Below are 23,016 nucleotides of genomic sequence, written 5' to 3' on the forward strand. Positions count from 1 at the left end.
AACTTATTCTATATTATGGATTTTGCTTTAGAGAACTTTGTGCCCTGCCTGGAAAATAATCTGCAGGGGAAAGTGTGTTGTTCTATAGGATGACAACGTTCCAGGGTAAAGGTCACTTGCCTTGTGCAGCTCGATAAGAGCCCCGAGGGCCTCCTCGTCGTCGGGCAGGGTGCCATGGAAACGCAGGCTCTGCTCGGCCTCGGCCAGCCACTCCAGCAGCATATGGACTGTAGAGTGGAACTCCTCAGCCTGCAGCAAGGGGCAAGAGAGGTTCATAAACACACAAGTCCCCCAAAGCATTCCTCTAAGCATTCAGCCAGGTCCTAAAGGCGTTGTCGTCTTTTTTGCAGACACACTACACTCCTCAAACGATTGCTATGATCATATGAATGATGTTTCTGAGACGTTTTAACAGATTTTCGGGCTTTGTGAGATCTGATCATCTGTGAAACTGCATAAAAATATCTGTCTTGGAACACCACCATTTTGAATGAGTGATGAAGAGAGGTTTGGCATAGTAAGAGTCCTACCTGACTCAGTGCCTGTTCCAGCCGGGTCTGTTTAGATACTGAGCGAGCGCAAACTGTCTCCCAGCGAGCGCTCAGCTCCTGCATCTGAGCTTTGACCCAGGAGGAGTCTTCATGGCTGCTCTCAATCAGGTCCTTAGCTGAACGCTTCAGGGCCGCAACGCTCCCCGTCCGCTTACCCAACTCCTTCTGGAACACCTGGAAGACACAGCAAAGAGAGAACTAGTGAGACCTTACACACAGATATAAACAACACTACACCAAACATATACAAAACTACACTACACCAGACATAAACTACACTACACCAGACATATACTACACTACACCAGACATATACTACACTACACCAGACGTATACTACACGAAACTACACCAGACATATACAACACGACACTACACCAGACATATACAACACTACACAAAAAATACACTACACCAGCCATACACTACACCAGACATACACTACACTAAACCAGACATACAGTATACTACAATACACCAGACATATACTACACTAGACCAGACATATACCACACTACACCAGACATACACTACACCAGACATATACTACACTACACATATACTACACTACACCAGACATATACTACATTACACTACACCAGATATACACTACACCAGCCATATAATAAACTACACTACACTACATCAGACAAATACTACACTACACCAGACATATACCACATTACACTACACCAGACATATACTACACTACACTATACTACACAAGACATATACTACACTACACCAGACAGATACTATACTGCACTACACCAGCCTTATACTATACTACACCACATCAGATATATACTACACTACACTACACCAGACATATACTACACTGCACCAGACATATACTATACTACACTACACCAGACATATACTACACTATACACACACAGACATGCATATACAAGACTACACACAGATGCAGAGACACGTGTAAACAGACACACAGACACATCAACACATCCACCCCCACACCCAATAACCTCAAACTCCATCTATCCATATGCTGCTCTTTGCAGAGTCCCACATCGCAAGTCATTATTGCTATGATCTCCCTCGTACAGAAATAAAGAAAGTCACACACTAATTATGCTCCCAAACATTTAATGGGTCTAGCAACCAATGTTTCGGCACTTGCAGATTAAGCCATTAAATGTTTGGAAGCATAATTACAGTGTGTGACTTTCTTTCTTGCTTTTTATAGTTTATTCTCTGTTAGTCAGCACCTCTACGAAACATTTTTGAGTGTGTGTCAGCTTATGTCTTCTACTAGAATATCCCTAGTAGCCATGATAAATTAGACCAGGTTATAAACAGTCATCAAGCCCCATGACCCTCAGAGCTAAGCTGTGGTCCAAAACAAATTAGGCCAAATCAACACTGATTATGAAAAATAGGGATACAATTTTTTTTTGTTAATTTTTAAAATTGAACCTTTATTTAACTAGGCAAGTCAGTTAAGAACAAATTCTTTTGGCCCGACGATGCTGGGCCAATTGTGCGCCGCCCTTTGGGACTCACAATCACGGCCGGATGTGATGCAGCCTGGAATAATACAGTTCAACAGGGTTTGAAACCGATCCAGCTACACACTAACATTGTGCCAAAAACACTTCCAATTGGAGCAGTTGACTTCTGCACCCTCATGAAGTCATCTGGATGCCTTTGAAGGCCATATGGAGGGTGACTGAACTGAAGGTCTGACTGTTGATCTACCTCAGTGTAGTGACTCAGATATCCTGCCAGGCACTCTTTATTTCACTATACCTCAGCAATCTTGCTTCTCTGCTAATTCAAACAGCGTTTTGCCACATAACACAATTTCTATTTCCGACAAACGGCTATGGGGGTGGGGGGTATTAATTACCGGAAGGAATGAGAAAATAAAATACGCTGAACAATGAGAACAGCAAAAGCACAGGCAGTACAGTATCACAGGGTGCACAAATAGGACATGTTTCAGCTTTAGAATCAAGTTAGATGAATGTGCTTAGGCCCAGAGTTTGAACAGATCTATTCTGCAAGTGGCACCTACTGCCATTGTGCCCTTGAACAAAGCACTTAACCCCACCAAACTGCTCCAAGGGTACTGCTCTGCGGCTGGACAATGAAGATCTATTGTACAAATGAGTCCTTTATTTACCTTGTGACTGTCGATGAGATTGAGCACAAGGTCTATATCTCCATGTACTGGCTGGTCCTCGGCCAGCTGAGGCTCCACTCTGTACAGCCAGTCAATCAGGGCCTGCAGGGCATCAGTAAACTGACCAGAGAACAGCAACGCCTCTTCCAGTTTGTTCTGCCTGAAAGATAATTATTAGTGAAAATACATAATGACCACTGACAGCAGAAAATATCACGAAACTGTCACTGTTTTCTATTATTTATGTAATATCATCACACTTTGACAGCAGAATTATAGTTTAATCATAGTCAATGATCAGTATCCATCATCATCATCACGATTAGATGACAGTAAAATATATCATTAATATGCATATTGTGTGTCCATTACACAGCAATATGCCGGTCATGTCCCCTTACCTCTCGACTGACTTGCCACAGACAGTGTCCCACTTGTCCCTCAGTTCACTCAGCATGTCGTCCAGCTTCTGGTTGTCGTCCTGCAGTGACGTCTTATCCTTCAGGGCACGTCCGGTACGACTGGTGGTGTCATACACTGAGTGCTTGCTCCCCAGCACCTTCTGGAACTCCTGCATGAACCCAAGTTGGAGAGACATGGTCATTATTTAAGCTAGTTCAAGCTGTCCAAGTCAGTCTGTGGCTGGTTTTTAGCCTCGTCTTCAGGCCGTTCAAGGTTTATACGGTGTGTCTGGCAAAGAGAAACAAGTAGATTTTAGACTAGACAGCTGAACAGCCAACAGTGAAATGTTCATAATTGAACAGTAGCCTCAGCAATTTGACCATGGTCTCACTTTCTGTCTTGTTACGTAATTGACAAATCGTCAACAGCACAACTGAGAAACTACAGTTGAGTAAATCCAGAGGCTCTACGTATAATTTATCTGTAGATTCCTTCAAAAAGGCCCTGTCTAGAAGCTAAAAGGGTTTCTTCGGCTGTCGCCATACGAGAACCCTTTTTGGTTCCAGGTAGAACCCTATTTGGTTCCAGGTAGAAGTCTTTTGGGTTCCACCTGGAACTAAAAAGGGTTCTCGTATGGGGACAGCTGAGGAAACCTTTTGGAACACTTTTTTCTAAGAGTGTACCGTCTACATTCTGTCATGGATTCTAATTTGTGACCTAGTTGTTATTAAAGGACATGTAGTGGCTGAAAAAAAGGGGTCAAAATTCCAGCATCTTTCATCCACACGGATTAAAAGTTTCTGAAATCAGGGCATCCCTAATACATTCCGTACATCCAGGGATTACTATAGGATTAGCAAACAATCCTCACACACAACAGTGCAAGGACAACAACTGGATAGCTTAGTCTCTGACACTAAAGGCACTAATGTGTACTGTATACTATGATGTATAAATCCCAAACTGAAGTCTCACTAGAAAAAGCCCCCCAAAAAGCTGTGGTTTTAAAGAACAGCTTTGATAAATGACTACAGTCCTGCTGGAGATCTTTTGCTTTGCTAAACGATCTCCTTCATAAACGCCAACTCTTTCATTGTCACCCTTTGTCTTGTTCTCCTCCAAGGATGAGAAAAGGATTCGACGAGGTTCAGTTAGTTCGGTCACCTTGTGCTGGGCCAGCTGCGTCTTGATCTTGTCAGGATCGTTGGCGATTTCCAGCTCAGAGTCCAAAGCCTTCTCCGAATCATCCAACCATTCTGTCAGCTTGTTCCAGGTTTCGTGGAACTAGGGGGAGAGATGTAGGAAATTAGGTTTGAGTAAACCACACACCGTGATGTATGATTTCCTTTGAATTATTCTTCTACATTCTCAGTTCAGCGCCAAGAAAAGTGAAGGGTGCGTACTAATGAAAGGGCTCTGAGGCCTTTGGAATCAACATGTAAGACAAACCTCACTGTAATACCTAACCACAGCTTTCCAACGATAATAACTAGCATAGAGTAGTTGTAACACATTGTCCAGGCAACTTTTGTCTGCAAAGCCTTAATGTACTGCACTGTATTTGACCTCACACTTCGTGAGTGACCTCACTTCTCTGTTTTTCTATTGATGCCTATTGCCCAATTACGTGGAAGGATGGTGACACCTACTACAGTCCACCTGTGTAACTCCCTCTTTCTCACCCTCTCTCTTTTTCTCCTTCAACTATGAATCTCTCTCTCCTACTTTTTTCAACCTACATCAATTTCCTAACATACTTCAATGTGGCTAGACCGCTGGCTCCTAGCACACCAGTTTAGGTCATGTACTGTGTGATCCTGTTCCAACTGTTCCCAGTGTGTCGTACCTGTTTGGCCCTCTTCCTGGTGTCGTCCAGCAGACGGCCCCTCTCCACAGACCTCTGCACCACCTTCTCCCAGCGGCCCTGTACACTTATCAGCAGGTTCTTGATCAGCACCACGTCCTGCTTCTGGCTGAAGTACTTCAGGTGTGTCCCTGTCTTATCCAGCTCAATGATCTGCTGCCTGTGGGAGTTGACCTCTGTCACAAACACCTGCCAACACACACATCAGAGGATCATGATAGATATTACAATAGTGTTACACAGTGGAGTTGGTATTTTTGGGGTACAGTTTAAGGCACTAGTTGAGAATGTCCAATGGCAAGCAAAATGTTCACTTGACTAATAAGCAGAGTTCTGGATGAGAGTCAAATGCATTGTTGAGCCGTGGTTGGCTTGCCTGCACAGCAAGCTGTCTCGGCTATGGAACCTAAGCCCATCAATTGTTCTTGCTTCTGACATCATTAATACTAAGTAAGTCAGGATAGGAGGCCGTTTAGGTTCATTATTAGACAGTTGACTAATACTGAAATGACGAATCATCAGAAACCTATCAAAAATGTAAATGTATGTGTCATGTTAACTGTCTTCCCACCGACGCTTTACCTTGTGCTCATCTATCTGGAACAGGATGGTTTCCAGGATGACGGAGGCGGGAGAGGACATAGTGAGAGTCTGTTCAGCTTGGGTCAACCAGCTGATGAAGTCCTGGAGAGAGTTATGGAACTCTGTGGCCAGAGCCAAAGCCTCTTCTAGTTTCATCTGAAGCACAGAGACAACAGAGACACTTGAGAAACATTGCACTCTTCCTACTGACACAAATATTCACACACGTGCACACCCACAAACGGATAGACCTACAAACACACACACACACATGCTTACCCACGCACACATACACATGCACCAAACAAACATGCAGGCTGTTTGGTTGCCACAACATTAGATAATGACTGTAATTGATCCAAACATGACCTCTGTTTAGACAGAGGAAGTCAGCATCTCTGGAACACCTCAAGGGTGAAGTGAAGAGGATGAGCTATCAAAACGATGCACCCTCTACAGTTATAAAAATAGCATCAATTAGCCTTTTGATTGTTAGTCCAAGAGCAGGGATCCTTTTTGCTTACAGTCAGGCAAGCTAAAGTGAGTAGCCAATGCTGTATCCTCATCACAATAAACAATGGGGTATTAACATTACAGCCATCCCAAGCCTAATGGCAAGAAGTACTGTCTCTGGTATACAGTGTCGTCCCTCTCCATGTAGGCTTTAGTTGTGAATGAACGGTGCTATCTGGGCAAGCTAGCAAAATGCAGAGGAACCTGTGAGTCAAGTTGTGCAGTATTCATGACATACAGCACAGTACACCATAGTTGATTAAGGGACCTGACTGAGTTAGGAACAAAACCACATCCAACCCCAGCATTTCCTTTACATCTATTTCAACATATCAGCTGTTGGTTAGAGTGTCTCTGAAGACAAGAGGACTTTGTTCCATGATGACTGATGGCTGATGACTCAGGCAATAACCAGTAGAGAGAGACCTGTGACCACATCTTACATGCTTACGTGTTTACCAACCCTCTCTGCTGTTCACCATTCATAACTTGTGGATTAGAAACATATAATGTACAGTACAGGGGGTGGGAGGGGATGAACCAGCGCTGAGCAGTAACGTCCCACTGGGGATATAATAAACCTCAACATTATGAATCATCAGACAAGTTCAGACCACTTTGTTGGGTGTGATCCATTCTAGACAGGTTTTCTCTAGATCATTTTTCAGGCGGAGCACAATGAACCCCAAATCATCCCAAACATCCAGGTCCTGTCAAATCAACATTTCCAATGTCATCCAATTGAAGCTGAATTATTTTATGCAGTCAGTGGGGGCAGAGCTAGGAATGGGGGCCCATTCTGGAAGAGAAACACTGATTCCTCCCATCGTAGCCCAACAATGCTACTCCATGTCACTTTACATTCCCTACCTTTCTCTCAGCCACCTTGGCCTGCACAGACTCCCACTTGTCCTGTAGGTTACGGAGGTCCTGCTCTGTGTTGCTGTCCTGGCCGGAGGGGGTCATGGTGAGCAGCTGCTGACCTTTGTTCATCAGCTGCTGGTACAGCTCCTCCTTGGCCTCCATTGTGGAACATAACTCCTGCAGAAGACAAAAAACATGAGGGGCTTAGAAAAGATGGCTGCACTTATAATGTTAATATCCAATTATGGCACTGAAACTACTGTTTTACATGTCATTTTGGAAATGTATGGAATTTGACAATAAGTCCAGTATATTTTTTTACTGCCTCTTTATCAGTTTGTTTTGTGAGCACATAAAATCCAAATGAAGTCCAAACATGGTGAAAGAACGAGAGCAGTGAGGAGAAACAATGGGCCAGCTTTTCCACACGTAAATTAAAACCTTCAAATCTCAAGTAAGTGCTGAGTCTGATAATCTTATCATTTGGAAACAATCTCTGTTTTGGCTGCAATGATGTCCTGCTAAATGGAAGCCCCATAGAGAAGCATTCACCGTGACAGTGTCTGGGTTATCCTATCAAACAATTACAAAACAGTGGAACATTATCTGAGTGCAGTCAGTGTTTAATGACTTAGTAACACTCTGGGTCTTTAATCACTCCTTTAATGATTATTTTAGTAGGACACATTATTGTTCTTTTAGCAACTTAATTTAGTATTCACAGTTCACACTTCAGAATGAAAGAGCAGACAAGGCCTGAGCTGGGCCCTTACAAGCCTGTCATCTGTATGAGGCATTTCATATGGTTAAATACATACCAGATGGGCATTAAGCTGCTCGCGGGCCGTGTCTGGTAAGCCTCCCACAGCCTTTGATGCTAACAGCTGACGCTCTGTGTCTTTCAGCCACTGCTGCATGTCTTCCATCTCGCCATGGAAACCTTGGGCCTGCAACACAATGCATCCGAAGACAGAACAACACACCTTATAGACGTATTGTGGAATTCAAGGGTGGGAAAGGGGAATGTTTTGAGAAGTTAGGAATTGCTCAGACACATTAATGGCCATAAATGTTTTGGTCTGAGGTTATTTGACAGAACGAATGATGGTGTCTGTGAACAGTCTATTCAATAAACATATTTTATGGTTAATTTCCCGAAACAAGCATGGCTTTATGCTTCTAATTGTTTTGTTCAATTTATTCCCCATATGAATCAGATAACAATGTCTATGCTCAATGGTACAATGTTGTCTACGCACATGTTTTACATATGCATTGTATTGGAAATCCATTTTTGTCCGTAAAATGCTTTTGACAGAGCTTTGTAGGTACCAAAGTAAAACATTCTTGGAAAATACATTGATTTAATTTTTGGCAACCCTTTGGCAACCCACTCAAAAAATCAAGACTGCATGCAATTTTTTCATAGGGCTTACATTTCCGAAAGTTCATTTCATATTCTTAAAACATTCCTGATTCCTTGCCATAAAACCGTTCAAATACTAACAGTAGAAAAATACTTAATAACAACCCTTTTAAAATTCTTCAAATAAAAATACATATCCACTAGTCATTGACATTCCATCCATCACTCCTTTCACACACTACATCAAAGCATTCCCCTAAATGTCAAAGGTATGAACAGGAACACCAGTAGTTAGGAATGGGGGAGGCAGGAGGTGGGGGTTGAAGGTTTACATTATTTCTCCGTAACTTATCCTCCCACTCTTCTAAAACGTTCTTTATGAATTTTGAAAAACAACGTTCTTACACTCCAGGAGGGAAGAATATCAATCATAGCTTCAATTTCACATACGAGTCATCATGGTACCAGATTCCGTACGGCGGCCTGGTAGGTGAAGAGGTGAGGCAGCTGACATCAGAGAAAGGGAGGTATAGCACAAACCTGAAGCAGAGCACTGTCCAGTTGCTGCCTCCTCTGCTCTGTCTTCTCCAGGATGTTCTTCCAGCGCTGGGTGAGGTTCTCCAGTTTGTTCTGCAGGCCGGCGGCTTCCTCCCCAGAGGTGGACTCCACCAGGTCAGTACCGGCCTTGTTGACCGCCTCCACCGTCGTCTTATGGGCCAATACATCATTCTGGAGGACCTGGAAACACCACAGTACAGGGATGGTTAAACACTAGGCTGATGGGATCAACTAAATAAACAAGATCAGATAGCACTAAACTGGACAAACACTTTTCCAAGAAGAGTGATAGGGTCTATACTCCACACTAAATATATTTGAGTGTCTATTTATTCTAATGGATAAAATATGGTATAATCTACTAAACGCTTATGGAACATAAATTTAGAAATGGCAAGGAGAAGACTAGATTAATCTGCTGCGTGGTGGTTTAAATCCCTGCATGGTGGTCCTCGACCAGACTGGTCCATGTATCACTCTGTGGATGATGGCTTACAGCAGTTGTTTCCCAAACTCGGTCCTGGCGCACCCTCCCCCCTGGGTGCATGTTTTGACGATGAGTTGATTATTTGAATCAACTGTGTAGTGCCAGGGCAAAAACCAAAACGCCATTAAGGTGTCAGATGGATTTTAAATTATAGGGGCTTTTAGAGACGGGATTTAAATAGGTCAAATGCATTTGAAAGACTGCAGATTTGTATGTGCTTATGATACATGTTGTACAATGTTGTGTATTCAGTCCGGGTAGAGTGGAACTTTGATGTTTGTTGTTGTTGTGGCTAAGCCAAACAGTTGTTGGGGTTAGAGGTCATGAAAAGGTTATACCAAGCTGCTCTTCTCTGCAGATCGAAGTTTGTTGCAGGAAAAAAGACGTGTCTCGGCTGAAATAACACTTTATAAGAACAAGAAGAAGAAATGGGTCTTACGTGGTGCTTGGCGAGCTTGATCTCAATGGCCTTGGGGTCTCCTACAGCCTTCCTCTGTTCGTTGAGCAGCTCTTCAGTGTTGCTCATCCAGGCCAGAAGCTCGTCCAGCGCATGCTGGAACTGCCCCAGAGCCAATAGAGCTCCTTCCAGTTTGTGCTACACAGAATCAGTACAAACACGTCAGAGTCAGGTCAAAGTCACTTGGTGAAAACACTCGCCATGTGAGCGTAATGAATCTATTTTTACGGGAATGAGAGGGGAAAGGCACTTTATCAATTAGAGAAAACACAACACAGTTCACTATTCATGTAATATACACTGTATTCTTGTCACAAGGTTCTAATTATATGTAGTCTATATAGAAAGAGACAGTTCAGAGAGGCAATCTATTTTCTTCAACAACAAAAAAGAAACAGCATTGAATTAAGCTTGTATGGTTCTGTTAATTTCACCCCCCCCCCCCTCCTCTGTTATACCTCCAGGCCTTAGCCGCATGAAGTAGGGTTGCTGATGGTGCTACAGCACCCCAGAAAAATCATAATAAAAGATAAATAAAACAATTCAAAAGTAGTGCCTTGCTCCAGCCCCAGTCTGACCTACCTGTCTGTTGATGATCTTTTCATCCAGGTTGTCCCAGAGCATTTTGAGCTCGGTCATGGGCTCCTGGATGGCACAACGGTCGTACTCCTCCGTCACCTTCTTCAGCAGCAGGCCCGCCTGGTGGTTCAGTCGCTCCATCTCCATCTGCAGCTGATACGCCTCACCTTTGAACTCCTGAAACACCACACAAGGGATTGCCAAGGCAACACGTCAATATAACTACGAGGTTATGATGTGCAGGAAAATTCTCAGCAAAAAAAAAATGGTGATCAAATTAAGATCCGACATCTGTACAGGTAAAAAGCTTTATTAAAATATCACTTAGCATGGGGATAGCAAACAGTGGGTAGACATGACTTTGTTCTATGGTGACACTTATTTTTGTTCAGCTCCTGTGCAAAGGTGGATGTGTCTAAAACCATCTTCATTAACAAATCCATTGGAGAGTCACAATCGCTTTTCTTGTTGTAGATCAAAGGAGAGAAACAGATGCTAATGTTCTATGTAGAATGACACTGTTTCTACACTGTGCTTCAATAAGAGCAGGGCACGAACTGAACATCTGTAAACACAGCTGCTGCTTGCTCTGTAATTTTGGTGGACATTAAATAAATCAACACATTCACTTGAGTGAGATCAACTGAAAGTTATTTATGATGTTTCAATCAGATATATTTTTTACATTTCATTTAACCTTTATTTAACTTTATAACTGTGGGAATTGATCAACAGTTTGGTCTAAGATTCCTCATTTTAACGCATTCTACATAATGTGTATTACTAATGATTATTATAATAAAAGGTGTAGAAACACAATACCTTGAGTTCTTCTATCTGTTGCTTGACAGTGTCCAGGTCTGTGCCCACAGGTGACATAGAACCCAGTTTGTGCTCCACAATGTCCACCCAGTCAAACATACCCTGTAGATAGAGGGAGTGGGTACCATTGTCAGTGGGAGAACACAATGCTAGCTTTCACATTCATAGCACTCAATCCATCAACTCTTCTTAAGTAAAAGCAACACTGTCAATGAAAAATAGATATTAGCACATGGTGAAAAATGACGGACCTCAACTGATTCACTCAAGTCTAGGAGAGGGTTGTTAATATATAACCCAACAGTGTAAATCTAAGCCTTTTAAAACCACTGCATTACAATAGCCTCATACACCATTATAAACAATCCCAACCAATATAAACAAAACAACAACTTACAATCAATATAAGCAAACACATAAATGAATGTGATCAACATATAGCAACATGATGTCATTGCAGTTTACACTCCTAACATTAAAAACAATGCCTGTTACATGACAATTTACTTTTATCTATTAGTGCCTGGTAAACTACTCAAACTCTGTCCCTTGATTAAATCTGAGAACTACAATGCTAGGTGGCAGACACAGATTAGCATTAACACATTAACATTGCTTGATTAACGGGGCCATTGATAGGGCCATTGATCATAAGAATAACACAAAACCACAGACACTTCAATCAACAGGAATGAAGTTGTGAACATGTCCTGAGTAATGTGGGTAACTTTCTCTTTCTTATGAAAAAACCCCAGTAACGAACACTAACGAAACCACAGAAGTTACTTCTGCATGCTAACAACAAGTTGCTCAGTGTTAGCCTGTGTGTTCAGTGACAGCAGGGCCATGTTCAGTCGGTAAGGAATGGTTAGATAACATTTTATCTGATCTTGACCAATAAGAACAAAGATTGTATGCCCTACTGAACAGGTCCTGATGTATGACAAAGCACTGCAGTTAATCCATAATGAACAGTAATGTACCTGCAGGCCATCCTGGAACTGTACAGCAGCTTGCATGGCCTCATCCAGTCTGTCCACTCTCTCCTTCCATGCCTTGTTCAGAGTCTCCCACGCCAAGTTCACCTGGTGGAGAAAACAACAGAGGTCAGGGAATAGGACCAAAACACAGCAGCTGGAAACACACACCACTCTATATAAAAATACAAATAAAGAAACCAGGATCAAATTATATATGATTTACCATCATTACATATATCCTTATGCAAGTCAATAAGATATCTATGAGTAAAGTATCTGCCATTTTAGGTTGCCTGTCTGGAGTACTTGAGTAAAGTCTTCTCTTCTTTTTAAAGGTGATGTTCTGATGTCATTGATTACCTCATCAATACTCTTCTTTGTGACTGGCTTATCTGGTTCACCACAAGCAGCCATAAGCTCCGCCCCCAGGTTCCGCACCACATCAAGCTCCTCCTGTAGGCCGTCAATCTCCTCCTTGAAGCTCTGGGAGAAAAGACAACTATCAGTCCCAAGAAGTAACTAAACCTACAATCACATCAAACTGCATAGAAATGACATTTCCCATGGCATCTTGTTTGAGCTGCTCTAATGGTTACATGTTACATGAATGTAAGAAGCTTAAGCATAACAAAACAAAAACTGCACACTGCACTCTTAGAAATAAACATGCTATTTAGAACCAAAAAGGGTTCTGTGGCTGTCTCCATAGGATAACCCTTTTAAGAACTCCTTTTGGTTCCTGGTAGAACCCTTTAATTTAGAGTAGAAACTTTTTGGGTTCCATGCAGAACATTTTCCACAAGAAGGTTCTACATGGAACCCAAAAGAGTTATACCTGGAACCAAAAAGGGGTATCCTATGGGGATAACCACAAACCCTTTGGGAACCCTTTTTTCTAAGAGTGTAATGCTCCTAATTCCACCTTATAGTGAACATGTTATGATGCTCTTTCACCTCCAGATACTCCTGCTGCTGTTTCACCACAGAGGGGTCGACTCCAGGCTCCTCCAGCTCCCTCAGCAGGTCCTGGGTGTCCTTGATGGTAACGATGAGGGCACAGTGGTCACACCAGAACTTGTCTGCCAGGTCCATGACATCCAGTAGCTTGGCCTCCCTCTCCTCCATCAGGGCATGGATCTCATTCCAGGTGAACACCATCCGATCCAGCTTGTCTTGCACAGCTTGGAGACACGGAGAAGAAATAACAGTATTATTTATTTAGGCCTTCAATCCTCAACACCAACCATTCTGTAAAATGGTGTGGTGTCTGGCAGCTTGAGGATAGGTCTTTAGCTAACTCATGTATTTGGCTGGAGAGAGAACTTCAGCTGATTTTCATTGGCAGCAAATGTAGCAGTCCAGTTATTGGCAGCTAATGTAGAAGTACAGCTAGCCATCCAAACCATACACATCAACTACAGCTGAAGAGGGAAAACAATTGGTTGATCTGTAGTAGTGTGAGGTTACAGTTATGCACTGTACAGTGTTTCCAAACATCACCAAAAATAGCGGTGCTAACAAGCCTTCCCCCAATGATAGGTACAGGGAAACAGCAGCCAATACCTTTAGCAGATATGTCCTTGTCAGCTCCCGCTGAGCGAGCAATCATCTCTTCGCCGCGCTGCTTGAGCGTGTCGTAGGATGGCTGCAGTTTCTCCAGGTCCGCAGACACAACCTTGTTCTCTGTGATCTGCTCCCTGATCTTCTCCACCTCCACAGAAATGGAGGGAGGCTGACGCAGGCGCTCAGCGATCCGTTCCAGGGACTCTAGCATGGGCTCGATCTTGTCATGGAACTGGGAGGAGATTGACATGGTCAAACTGGCTGCCTGGATCTAAACAATCCACATCTAAGTGTCAAATTGTATTTATCCAAAGTGCTTTATTTGGTGAAATACTAAGGGTTAAGAGATTAAGATACTTAATCATTCAGCCACAAGAATGAGCATTCTACTACATGCACCTGGAAGGACTTCCAAACAACTAACCATCCACCCACCCACATCTATTTTCAAAGTGTGAACAATCAATCAACATAGGAAAACAGGACCATTGTCTACTCAAATATAGAGATGCAACCCTGTTGAACCCAACTGACAGGTGAAATCCATTCTGTCTGAACCAGACGTGCCCTGCCGCCACCCTCAGTATTTTTGTCCTGTTTTCAAAGGAAGGATATGAATAATGTTTCCTTTCCTTCTGAGGCCGCCAGACATATGATAAGGACTTTTATCATGCTGTTTCAGCCTCAGAATTCTTTAGAGCTCTGTCATTAATTTGGCACTTCATCAAACAATCCCATCCTAAACACTTTTCGAAAACATCCTTTTATCTCCAATCAGTTGCAGTAAGTGAAATAACATAAGCCGTCATAAGACCAAAGTCAAACTCACATGCATGTGCATCCTTAACATACACAATAAAAAGTGCTACAGGTCTATGATGTTGACGGCACGTCAAGGTCTCTCTTGCGAAATACATTTTTTATTTTAACGGGATTTCTAGCTGTATAAACAAGGGATACATCAAATAAATAGTGAACGTGTGTTACCTGTGTGGATTTGGAGATGGCCTCATCCAGAGTGAAGGCCCTCTGTTTGACGTCAGCCTTGAGCTGGGCGTACAGCAGGTCTGTGGCTGTGTACTTCTCCCTGATAGCGACCCCCGCCACAGGACTCAGCTCCAGTAGCTGGGGACCTGTCTTGTTCATCTTGTCGATGTAGGGCTTGTGCTCAGCAATCAGCTCTCGCATTTGCTGTGGTGGATATATGACATTGTCAGTCAGAGAAACACCAAACCATTGAGAGAATTTCACCTACAGCTTTCTAACACTCAAATCATCCTTTGTCCATTTCCTTCATTGGCGTTACGATGATCTTAGTGCTGTGAAGTTTTGTTGGACACTCTCCTCTGTTCCCACAAACAATAGTATGAAAATCCTGTGGCACAGATACATCAAGCTAATAGGCTTTAACCTGTTGAAACTCTAGGGGCGCAATTTCATTTTTGGATGAAAAACGTTCCCGTTTTAAACAAGATATTTTGTTACAAAAAGATGCTCGACTATGCATATAATTGATAGCTTTCGAAAGAAAACACTCTGACGTGTCCAGAACTGCAAAGATATTTTCTGTGCGTGCCCTAGAACGTGAGCTTCAGGCAAAACCAAGATGAGACGGCATCCAGGAAATGAGCAGGATTTTTGAGGCTCTGTTTTCCATTGTCTCCTTATATGGCTGTGAATGTGAGAGGAGTAAGTCTGCCCTTTCTGTCGTTTCCCCAAGGTGTCTGCAGCATTGTGACGTATTTGTAGGCATATCATTGGAAGATTGACCATAAGAGACCACATTTACCAGGTGTCCGCCCGGTGTCCTGCGCTGAAATTGGTGCGCAAAAGTCAGCTGCAAGTATTTTTCCACAGAATTCAGAGGAGAATGCAGGCTTCCACGAACGATATATCAATGAAGAGATATGTGAAAAAACACCTTGAGGATTGATTCCAAACAACGTTTGCCATGTTTCGGTCGATACACACAGACGCTTTCAGGAAAAACTGCGCATTTGGTATGTAACTGAGAGTCTCCTCATTGAAAACATCCGAAGCTCTTCAAAGGTAAATTATTTTATTTATTTGGTTATCTGGTGTTTGTGAAAATGTTGCGTGCTAAATGCTACTCAAAATGCTAAGCTAGCTTAGCATACTCTTACACAAATTAGTCAATTGCTATGGTTCAAAAGCATATTTTGAAAATCTGAGATGACAGTGTTGTTAAGAAAAGGCTAAGCTTGAGAGCAGGCGCATTATTTTCATTTTATTTGCGATTTTCAGAAATCGTTAACGTTGCGTTATGCTAATGAGCCTGAGGCTTTAGTCACGATCCCGGATCCGGGATGGGGAGTTTCAACAGGTTAAGTTGGGCTCACCCTGAGCTCCTCCTGCTGCTGTCGGAGAGCTTCGTACTCGATGGACGCCAATGGGAGCTGGCTGAAACTGGTGCGGGTCTCCTGGAGCCAGGGCCACAGTTCCTCGTAAGTCTCCCAGAACTGGCCAGCCAGAGACTGGGCTCGCTCCAGCTGCAGGCAGCGCTCCGAGTTCAGCTGACTGACAACAACATACTTCTCCAGGAGGGCCTGGATCTTGGCCTGAGAAAAATATAACGTAAAACAAGTTAATGTACTGTATGCTTCTTAAAAAAGAAAGCAAGGTAACTGCACACTCGGGTGCAACTTGATTTACTAGATAACAACAGCAAGCTGCCATCCTCAGGGTCTCTGATAGAAATCTCTATCAAAGATCTGCTACATTCATGGACGCACAAGGGAGGTATTCTACCAACAACAGATGGATATTAGGACTTCATTCCATTCTAGAACTTTTTTACCTTCAAGGCTTGTTTTTCCTCCACGTCCTTGCTGTTCATGATGGCCTCGCCTGTTTTCACAATTCCATCCACGGCATCCTTGTGTCTCATGATGTCCATAGAGAAGCCCTGGTCAATCAGAGGAGGATATTTGGGGTTGAATGGTAACTAACACACATTGCACACGCAGCTGCAGCACACATCACTGTTTACTGGACCTGTTTGTTTGCACAGCGGTGGTGGTGGCCAATGTCTCTACAGGCAGATATACAGTATAGATGCATGACAGACAGACTAACCTTCTGGGACTGGAGATGGACAGTGGTTTGACAGACAGACTAACCTTCTGGGACTGGAGATGGACAGTGGATTGACAGACAGACTAACCTTCTGGGACTGGAGATGGACAGTGGATTGACAGACAGACTAACCTTCTGGGACTGGAGATGGACAGTGGATTGACAGACAGACTAACCTTCTGGGACTGGAGATGGACAGTGGTTTGACAGACAGACTAACCTTCTGGGACTGGAGATGGACAGTGGTTTGACAGACAGACTAACCTTCTGGGACTGGAGATGGACAGTGGATTGACAGACAGACTAACCTTCTGGGACTGGAGATGGACAGTGGTTTGACAGACAGACTAACCTTCTGGGACTGGAGATGGACAGAGGTTTGACAGACAGACTAACCTTCTGGGACTGGAGATGGACAGTGGATTGACAGACAGACTAACCTTCTGGGACTGGAGATGGACAGTGGATTGACAGACTAACCTTCTGGGACTGGAGATGGACAGTGGATTGACAGACAGACTAACCTTCTGGGACTGGAGATGGACAGTGGATTGACAGACAGACTAACCTTCTGGGACTGGAGCTGGACAGTGGTCTGGTCCTGTTCCAGCCTGATCTCCCCCAATGACAACATCTTCCTCTCTGCTTCAGTAAGCCAGGCTAGCTCAGTGTCAGCTGCTTGTTCAAACTGCACAGAAAACATCCCAGTATTAAAGGCCTAATTAAAGGTAGACTCAGCAATATGATGTCATTGCACACAGTGGGGAAACTTCCTGTACCCAATGTGAGTGTGCATCAAGGGGGTTCTGGGAAGAGCTTGTAAGGCCCGTCCTGGTAGATTTCAATACTATTGTTGTTTATACCTGTAAGCAGGAAGTCGCCCCACTGATTATGGTAACAAAATATTGCTTCAAATATAAAACACATAAAAATATGTAAAAGAGTATCTGCAGAAGTAAAACAATTAAGACATTAGGGAAGTAAAATCAACAGGTTTGGGACAATTCATCCATGATTCTTCTAAGCGATACCATAAACTATTTTCTTTAGTGTCCGTATTAAAGCATATTATTATCAATGAGCAAATAATCAGATGCAAATGTACCCACCCTCTACAACAGTTCCCGGTGTTTAATTAACAATAATGACAGAAAACAAAGCTCCCAAAGGGCACGGATGCCAAAAGAGACAGGATTTCGTTTTGAAAGCATTGGGAATAACACTTTAATAGTCCCAATCACCCAAAATGCAAATTAGCATTCTGGTCAGGGCTGGTCCCCTTTGTAGAGCAAGTTTGATGGGCTGTTCTATTTCTGTTTATGAATTCCTGTTTACAGTCGCCAGGTACTGTGACTTTAGGTGGTGTTTCTACCTGCTGTGATTTCAGTATAGCGGCGTCTATCTGCTCCGCGTGATGTGCGATGGTGTCGCTGGTGGCCTTGTAGCGATCGTTGTCCTCTGTCACTATCTTGTCCAGGCCCTCCCGAGCCCTCCAAGGGACCAGCTCCAGTAGAGAGCTGCTCACCTCGTTGAGTTTGTCCACCTGGGGCTTGTGATCCCTGGCCTCTTTCAGCAATGCCTAGTTGACATAGAGGATCCTACAGTGAGGAGTGAGCATCAATCTATCTATCCATGCACTGTGGTTATAGTCATGTGATATGGCTGTGGTAAATTTACCTTGATGTTACAGTATATTCCAAGTATATGACGGACTACAACTAACATGGATCACATGGCAAATCTACATATGTGTGTTGGGCCAGTAACCAAAAGGTCACTGGTTTGAATCCCCGTGCCCACTCGGTGAAGAATCTGTTGATGTGCCCTTGATAAAGGCAATTAACCCTAATTGCTCTGGTTAAGAGCATCTGCTAAATGACAAACTTTTAAAAATGTCATCACGACACAAACCTAGGGTTGCTACCGAAGCCAGCTCGTCGTTCGTTCTTTTTGTTCTGTATCTATGGACGCGACCCAGTTGTTCAGTCTTTTTGTTCTGTATCTACAGACGCGACCCAGACGTTCAGCCTTTTTGTTCTGTTTCTATGGACGCGACCCAGTCGTTCAGTCTTTTTGTTCTGTATCTATGGACGCGACCCAGTTGTTCAGTCTTTTTGTTCTGTATCTACAGACGCGACCCAGTCGTTCAGTCTTTTTGTTCTGTATCTATGGACGCGACCCAGTCGTTCAGTCTTTTTGTTCTGTATCTATGGACCCGACCCAGTCGTTCAGCCTTTTTGTTCTGTATCTATGGACCCGACCCAGTCGTTCAGTCTTTTTGTTCTGTATCTATGGATGCGACCCAGTCGTTCAGTCTTTTTGTTCTGTATCTATGGACCCGTTCAGTCTTTTTGTTCCAGTCGTTCAGTCTTTTTGTTCTGTATCTATGGACCCGACCCAGTCGTTCAGTCTTTTTGTTCTGTTCAGTCTTTTTGTTCTATCTAGGACCCGACCCAGTCGTTCAGTCTTTTTGTTCTGTATCTATGGACGCGACCCAGTCGTTCAGTCTTTTTGTTCTGTATCTATGGACGCGACCCAGTCGTTCAGTCTTTTTGTTCTGTATCTATGGACGCGACCCAGTTGTTCAGTCTTTTTGTTCTGTATCTACAGACGCGACCCAGTCGTTCAGTCTTTTTATTCTGTATCTATGGACGCGACCCAGTCATTCAGTCTTTTTGTTCTGTATCTATGGACCCGACCCAGTCGTTCAGTCTTTTTGTTCTGTATCTATGGACGCGACCCAGTCGTTCAGTCTTTTTGTTCTGTATCTATGGACGCGACCCAGTCGTTCAGTCTTTTTGTTCTGTATCTATGGACCCGACCCAGTCGTTCAGTCTTTTTGTTCTGTATCTATGGACGCGACCCAGTCGTTCAGTCTTTTTGTTCTGTATCTATGGACCCGACCCAGTCGTTCAGTCTTTTTGTTCTGTTTCTATGGACAGTCGTTCAGTCTTTTTGTTCTGCGACCCACCCAGTCGTTCAGTCTTTTTGTTCTGTATCTATGGACGCGACCCAGTTGTTCAGTCTTTTTGTTCTGTATCTACAGACGCGACCCAGTCGTTCAGTCTTTTTGTTCTGTATCTATGGACGCGACCCAGTCGTTCAGTCTTTTTGTTCTGTATCTATGGACCCGACCCAGTCGTTAAGCCGTTTTGTTCTGTATCTATGGACCCGACCCAGTCGTTCAGTCTTTTTGTTCTGTATCTATGGACGCGACCCAGTCGTTCAGTCTTTTTGTTCTGTATCTATGGACCCGACCCAGTCGTTCAGTCTTTTTGTTCTGTATCTATGGACCCGACCCAGTCGTTCAGCCTTTTTGTTCTGTATCTATGGACCCGACCCAGTCGTTCAGTCTTTTTGTTCTGTATCTATGGACGCGACCCAGTCGTTCAGTCTTTTTGTTCTGTATCTATGGACCCGACCCAGTCGTTCAGTCTTTTTGTTCTGTATCTATGGACGCGACCCAGTCGTTCAGTCTTTTTGTTCTGTATCTATGGACCCGACCCAGTCGTTCAGTCTTTTTGTTCTGTATCTATGGACGCGACCCAGTCGTTCAGCTTTTTGTTCTGTATCTATGGACCCGACCCAGTCGTTCAGTCTTTTTGTTCTGTATCTATGGACGCGACCCAGTCGTTCAGTCTTTTTGTTCTGTATCTATGGACCCGACCCAGTCGTTCAGTCCTTTTGTTCTGTATCTATGGACGCGACCCAGACGTTCAGTCTTTTTGTTCTGTATCTATGGACCCGACCCAGTCGTTAAGTCTTTTTGTTCTGTATCTATGGACGCGACCCAGTCGTTCAGTCTTTTTGTTCTGTATCTATGGACGCGACCCAGTCGTTCAGTCTTTTTGTTCTGTATCTATGGACCCGACCCAGTCGTTCAGTCCTTTTGTTCTGTATCTATGGACGCGACCCAGTCGTTCAGTCTTTTTGTTCTGTATCTATGGACCCGACCCAGTCGTTCAGTCTTTTGTTCTGTATCTATGGACGCGACCCAGTCGTTCAGTCTTTTTGTTCTGTATCTATGGACCCGACCCAGTCGTTCAGTCCTTTTGTTCTGTATCTATGGACGCGACCCAGTCGTTCAGTCTTTTTGTTCTGTATCTATGGACCCGACCCAGTCGTTCAGTCTTTTTGTTCTGTATCTATGGACGCGACCCAGTCGTTCAGTCTTTTTGTTCTGTATCTATGGACCCGACCCAGTCGTTCAGTCCTTTTGTTCTGTATCTATGGACGCGACCCAGTCGTTCAGTCTTTTTGTTCTGTATCTATGGACCCGACCCAGTCGTTCAGTCTTTTTGTTCTGTATCTATGGACCCGACCCAGTCGTTCAGTCTTTTTGTTCTGTATCTATGGACCCGACCCAGTCGTTCAGTCCTTTTGTTCTGTATCTATGGACGCGACCCAGTCGTTCAGCCTTTTTGTTCTGTATCTATGGACCCGACCCAGTCGTTCAGTCTTTTTGTTCTGTATCTATGGACGCGACCCAGTCGTTCAGTCTTTTTGTTCTGTATCTATGGACCCGACCCAGTCGTTCAGTCTTTTTGTTCTGTATCTATGGACCCGACCCAGTCGTTCAGCCTTTTTGTTCTGTATCTATGGACCCGACCCAGTCGTTCAGTCTTTTTGTTCTGTATCTATGGACGCGACCCAGTCGTTCAGTCTTTTTGTTCTGTATCTATGGACCCGACCCAGTCGTTCAGTCTTTTTGTTCTGTATCTATGGACGTTCTGACCCAGTCGTTCAGTCTTTTTGTTCTGTATCTATGGACCCGACCCAGTCGTTCAGTCTTTTTGTTCTGTATCTATGGACGCGACCCAGTCGTTCAGCCTTTTTGTTCTGTATCTATGGACCCGACCCAGTCGTTGAGTCTTTTTTTTGTTCTGTATCTATGGACGCGACCCAGTCGTTCAGTCTTTTTGTTCTGTATCTATGGACCCGACCCAGTCGTTCAGTCCTTTTGTTCTGTATCTATGGACGCGACCCAGACGTTCAGTCTTTTTGTTCTGTATCTATGGACCCGACCCAGTCGTTAAGTCTTTTTGTTCTGTATCTATGGACGCGACCCAGTCGTTCAGTCTTTTTGTTCTGTATCTATGGACGCGACCCAGTCGTTCAGTCTTTTTGTTCTGTATCTATGGACCCGACCCAGTCGTTCAGTCCTTTTGTTCTGTATCTATGGACGCGACCCAGTCGTTCAGTCTTTTTGTTCTGTATCTATGGACCCGACCCAGTCGTTCAGTCTTTTTGTTCTGTATCTATGGACGCGACCCAGTCGTTCAGTCTTTTTGTTCTGTATCTATGGACCCGACCCAGTCGTTCAGTCCTTTTGTTCTGTATCTATGGACGCGACCCAGTCGTTCAGTCTTTTGTTCTGTATCTATGGACCCGACCCAGTCGTTCAGTCTTTTGTTCTGTATCTATGGACGCGACCCAGTCGTTCAGTCTTTTTGTTCTGTATCTATGGACCCGACCCAGTCGTTCAGTCCTTTTGTTCTGTATCTATGGACGCGACCCAGTCGTTCAGTCTTTTTGTTCTGTATCTATGGACCCGACCCAGTCGTTCAGTCTTTTTGTTCTGTATCTATGGACCCGACCCAGTCGTTCAGTCTTTTTGTTCTGTATCTATGGACCCGACCCAGTCGTTCAGTCCTTTTGTTCTGTATCTATGGACCCGACCCAGTCGTTCAGTCTTTTTGTTCTGTATCTATGGACCCGACCCAGTCGTTCAGTCTTTTTGTTCTGTATCTATGGACGCGACCCAGTCGTTCAGTCTTTTGTTCTGTATCTATGGACCCGACCCAGTCGTTCAGTCTTTTTGTTCTGTATCTATGGACGCGACCCAGTCGTTCAGTCTTTTTGTTCTGTATCTATGGACCCGACCCAGTCGTTCAGTCTTTTTGTTCTGTATCTATGGACGCGACCCAGTCGTTCAGCCTTTTGTTCTGTATCTATGGACCCGACCCAGTCGTTCAGTCTTTTTGTTCTGTATCTATGGACGCGACCCAGTCGTTCAGTCTTTTTGTTCTGTATCTATGGACCCGACCCAGTCGTTCAGTCCTTTTGTTCTGTATCTATGGACGCGACCCAGACGTTCAGTCTTTTTGTTCTGTATCTATGGACCCGACCCAGTCGTTCAGTCTTTTTGTTCTGTATCTATGGACCCGACCCAGTCGTTCAGTC

The 23,016-nt window shown here is 43.8% G+C and overlaps 1 protein-coding gene across 1 annotated transcript in view; it reads right to left on the reverse strand.

The window, feature by feature from the left end:
- The window catches only part of LOC135523470 (dystonin-like), a 210,139-nt gene that overhangs the window by 14,312 nt on the left and 172,811 nt on the right, over positions 1-23,016 (reverse strand). The window contains exons 68-89 of the mRNA XM_064950162.1: positions 18,206-18,412; positions 17,402-17,521; positions 16,556-16,663; positions 16,098-16,316; positions 14,725-14,928; positions 13,738-13,969; positions 13,129-13,355; positions 12,535-12,657; positions 12,178-12,279; positions 11,195-11,296; positions 10,376-10,549; positions 9,776-9,931; positions 8,832-9,029; positions 7,744-7,872; positions 6,932-7,102; positions 5,549-5,704; positions 4,949-5,155; positions 4,267-4,386; positions 3,102-3,271; positions 2,701-2,860; positions 531-725; positions 121-249 (exon numbers count right to left, since the gene is read on the reverse strand). Coding sequence (XP_064806234.1) covers positions 121-249; positions 531-725; positions 2,701-2,860; positions 3,102-3,271; positions 4,267-4,386; positions 4,949-5,155; positions 5,549-5,704; positions 6,932-7,102; positions 7,744-7,872; positions 8,832-9,029; positions 9,776-9,931; positions 10,376-10,549; positions 11,195-11,296; positions 12,178-12,279; positions 12,535-12,657; positions 13,129-13,355; positions 13,738-13,969; positions 14,725-14,928; positions 16,098-16,316; positions 16,556-16,663; positions 17,402-17,521; positions 18,206-18,412 — 3,609 coding nt within the window. The remainder of the gene's footprint in view (positions 1-120; positions 250-530; positions 726-2,700; positions 2,861-3,101; positions 3,272-4,266; positions 4,387-4,948; positions 5,156-5,548; positions 5,705-6,931; positions 7,103-7,743; positions 7,873-8,831; positions 9,030-9,775; positions 9,932-10,375; positions 10,550-11,194; positions 11,297-12,177; positions 12,280-12,534; positions 12,658-13,128; positions 13,356-13,737; positions 13,970-14,724; positions 14,929-16,097; positions 16,317-16,555; positions 16,664-17,401; positions 17,522-18,205; positions 18,413-23,016) is intronic.

This window comes from Oncorhynchus masou, chromosome 31 (assembly GCF_036934945.1).
Source record: "Oncorhynchus masou masou isolate Uvic2021 chromosome 31, UVic_Omas_1.1, whole genome shotgun sequence".
Classification (NCBI taxonomy): Eukaryota; Metazoa; Chordata; class Actinopteri; order Salmoniformes; family Salmonidae; genus Oncorhynchus; species Oncorhynchus masou.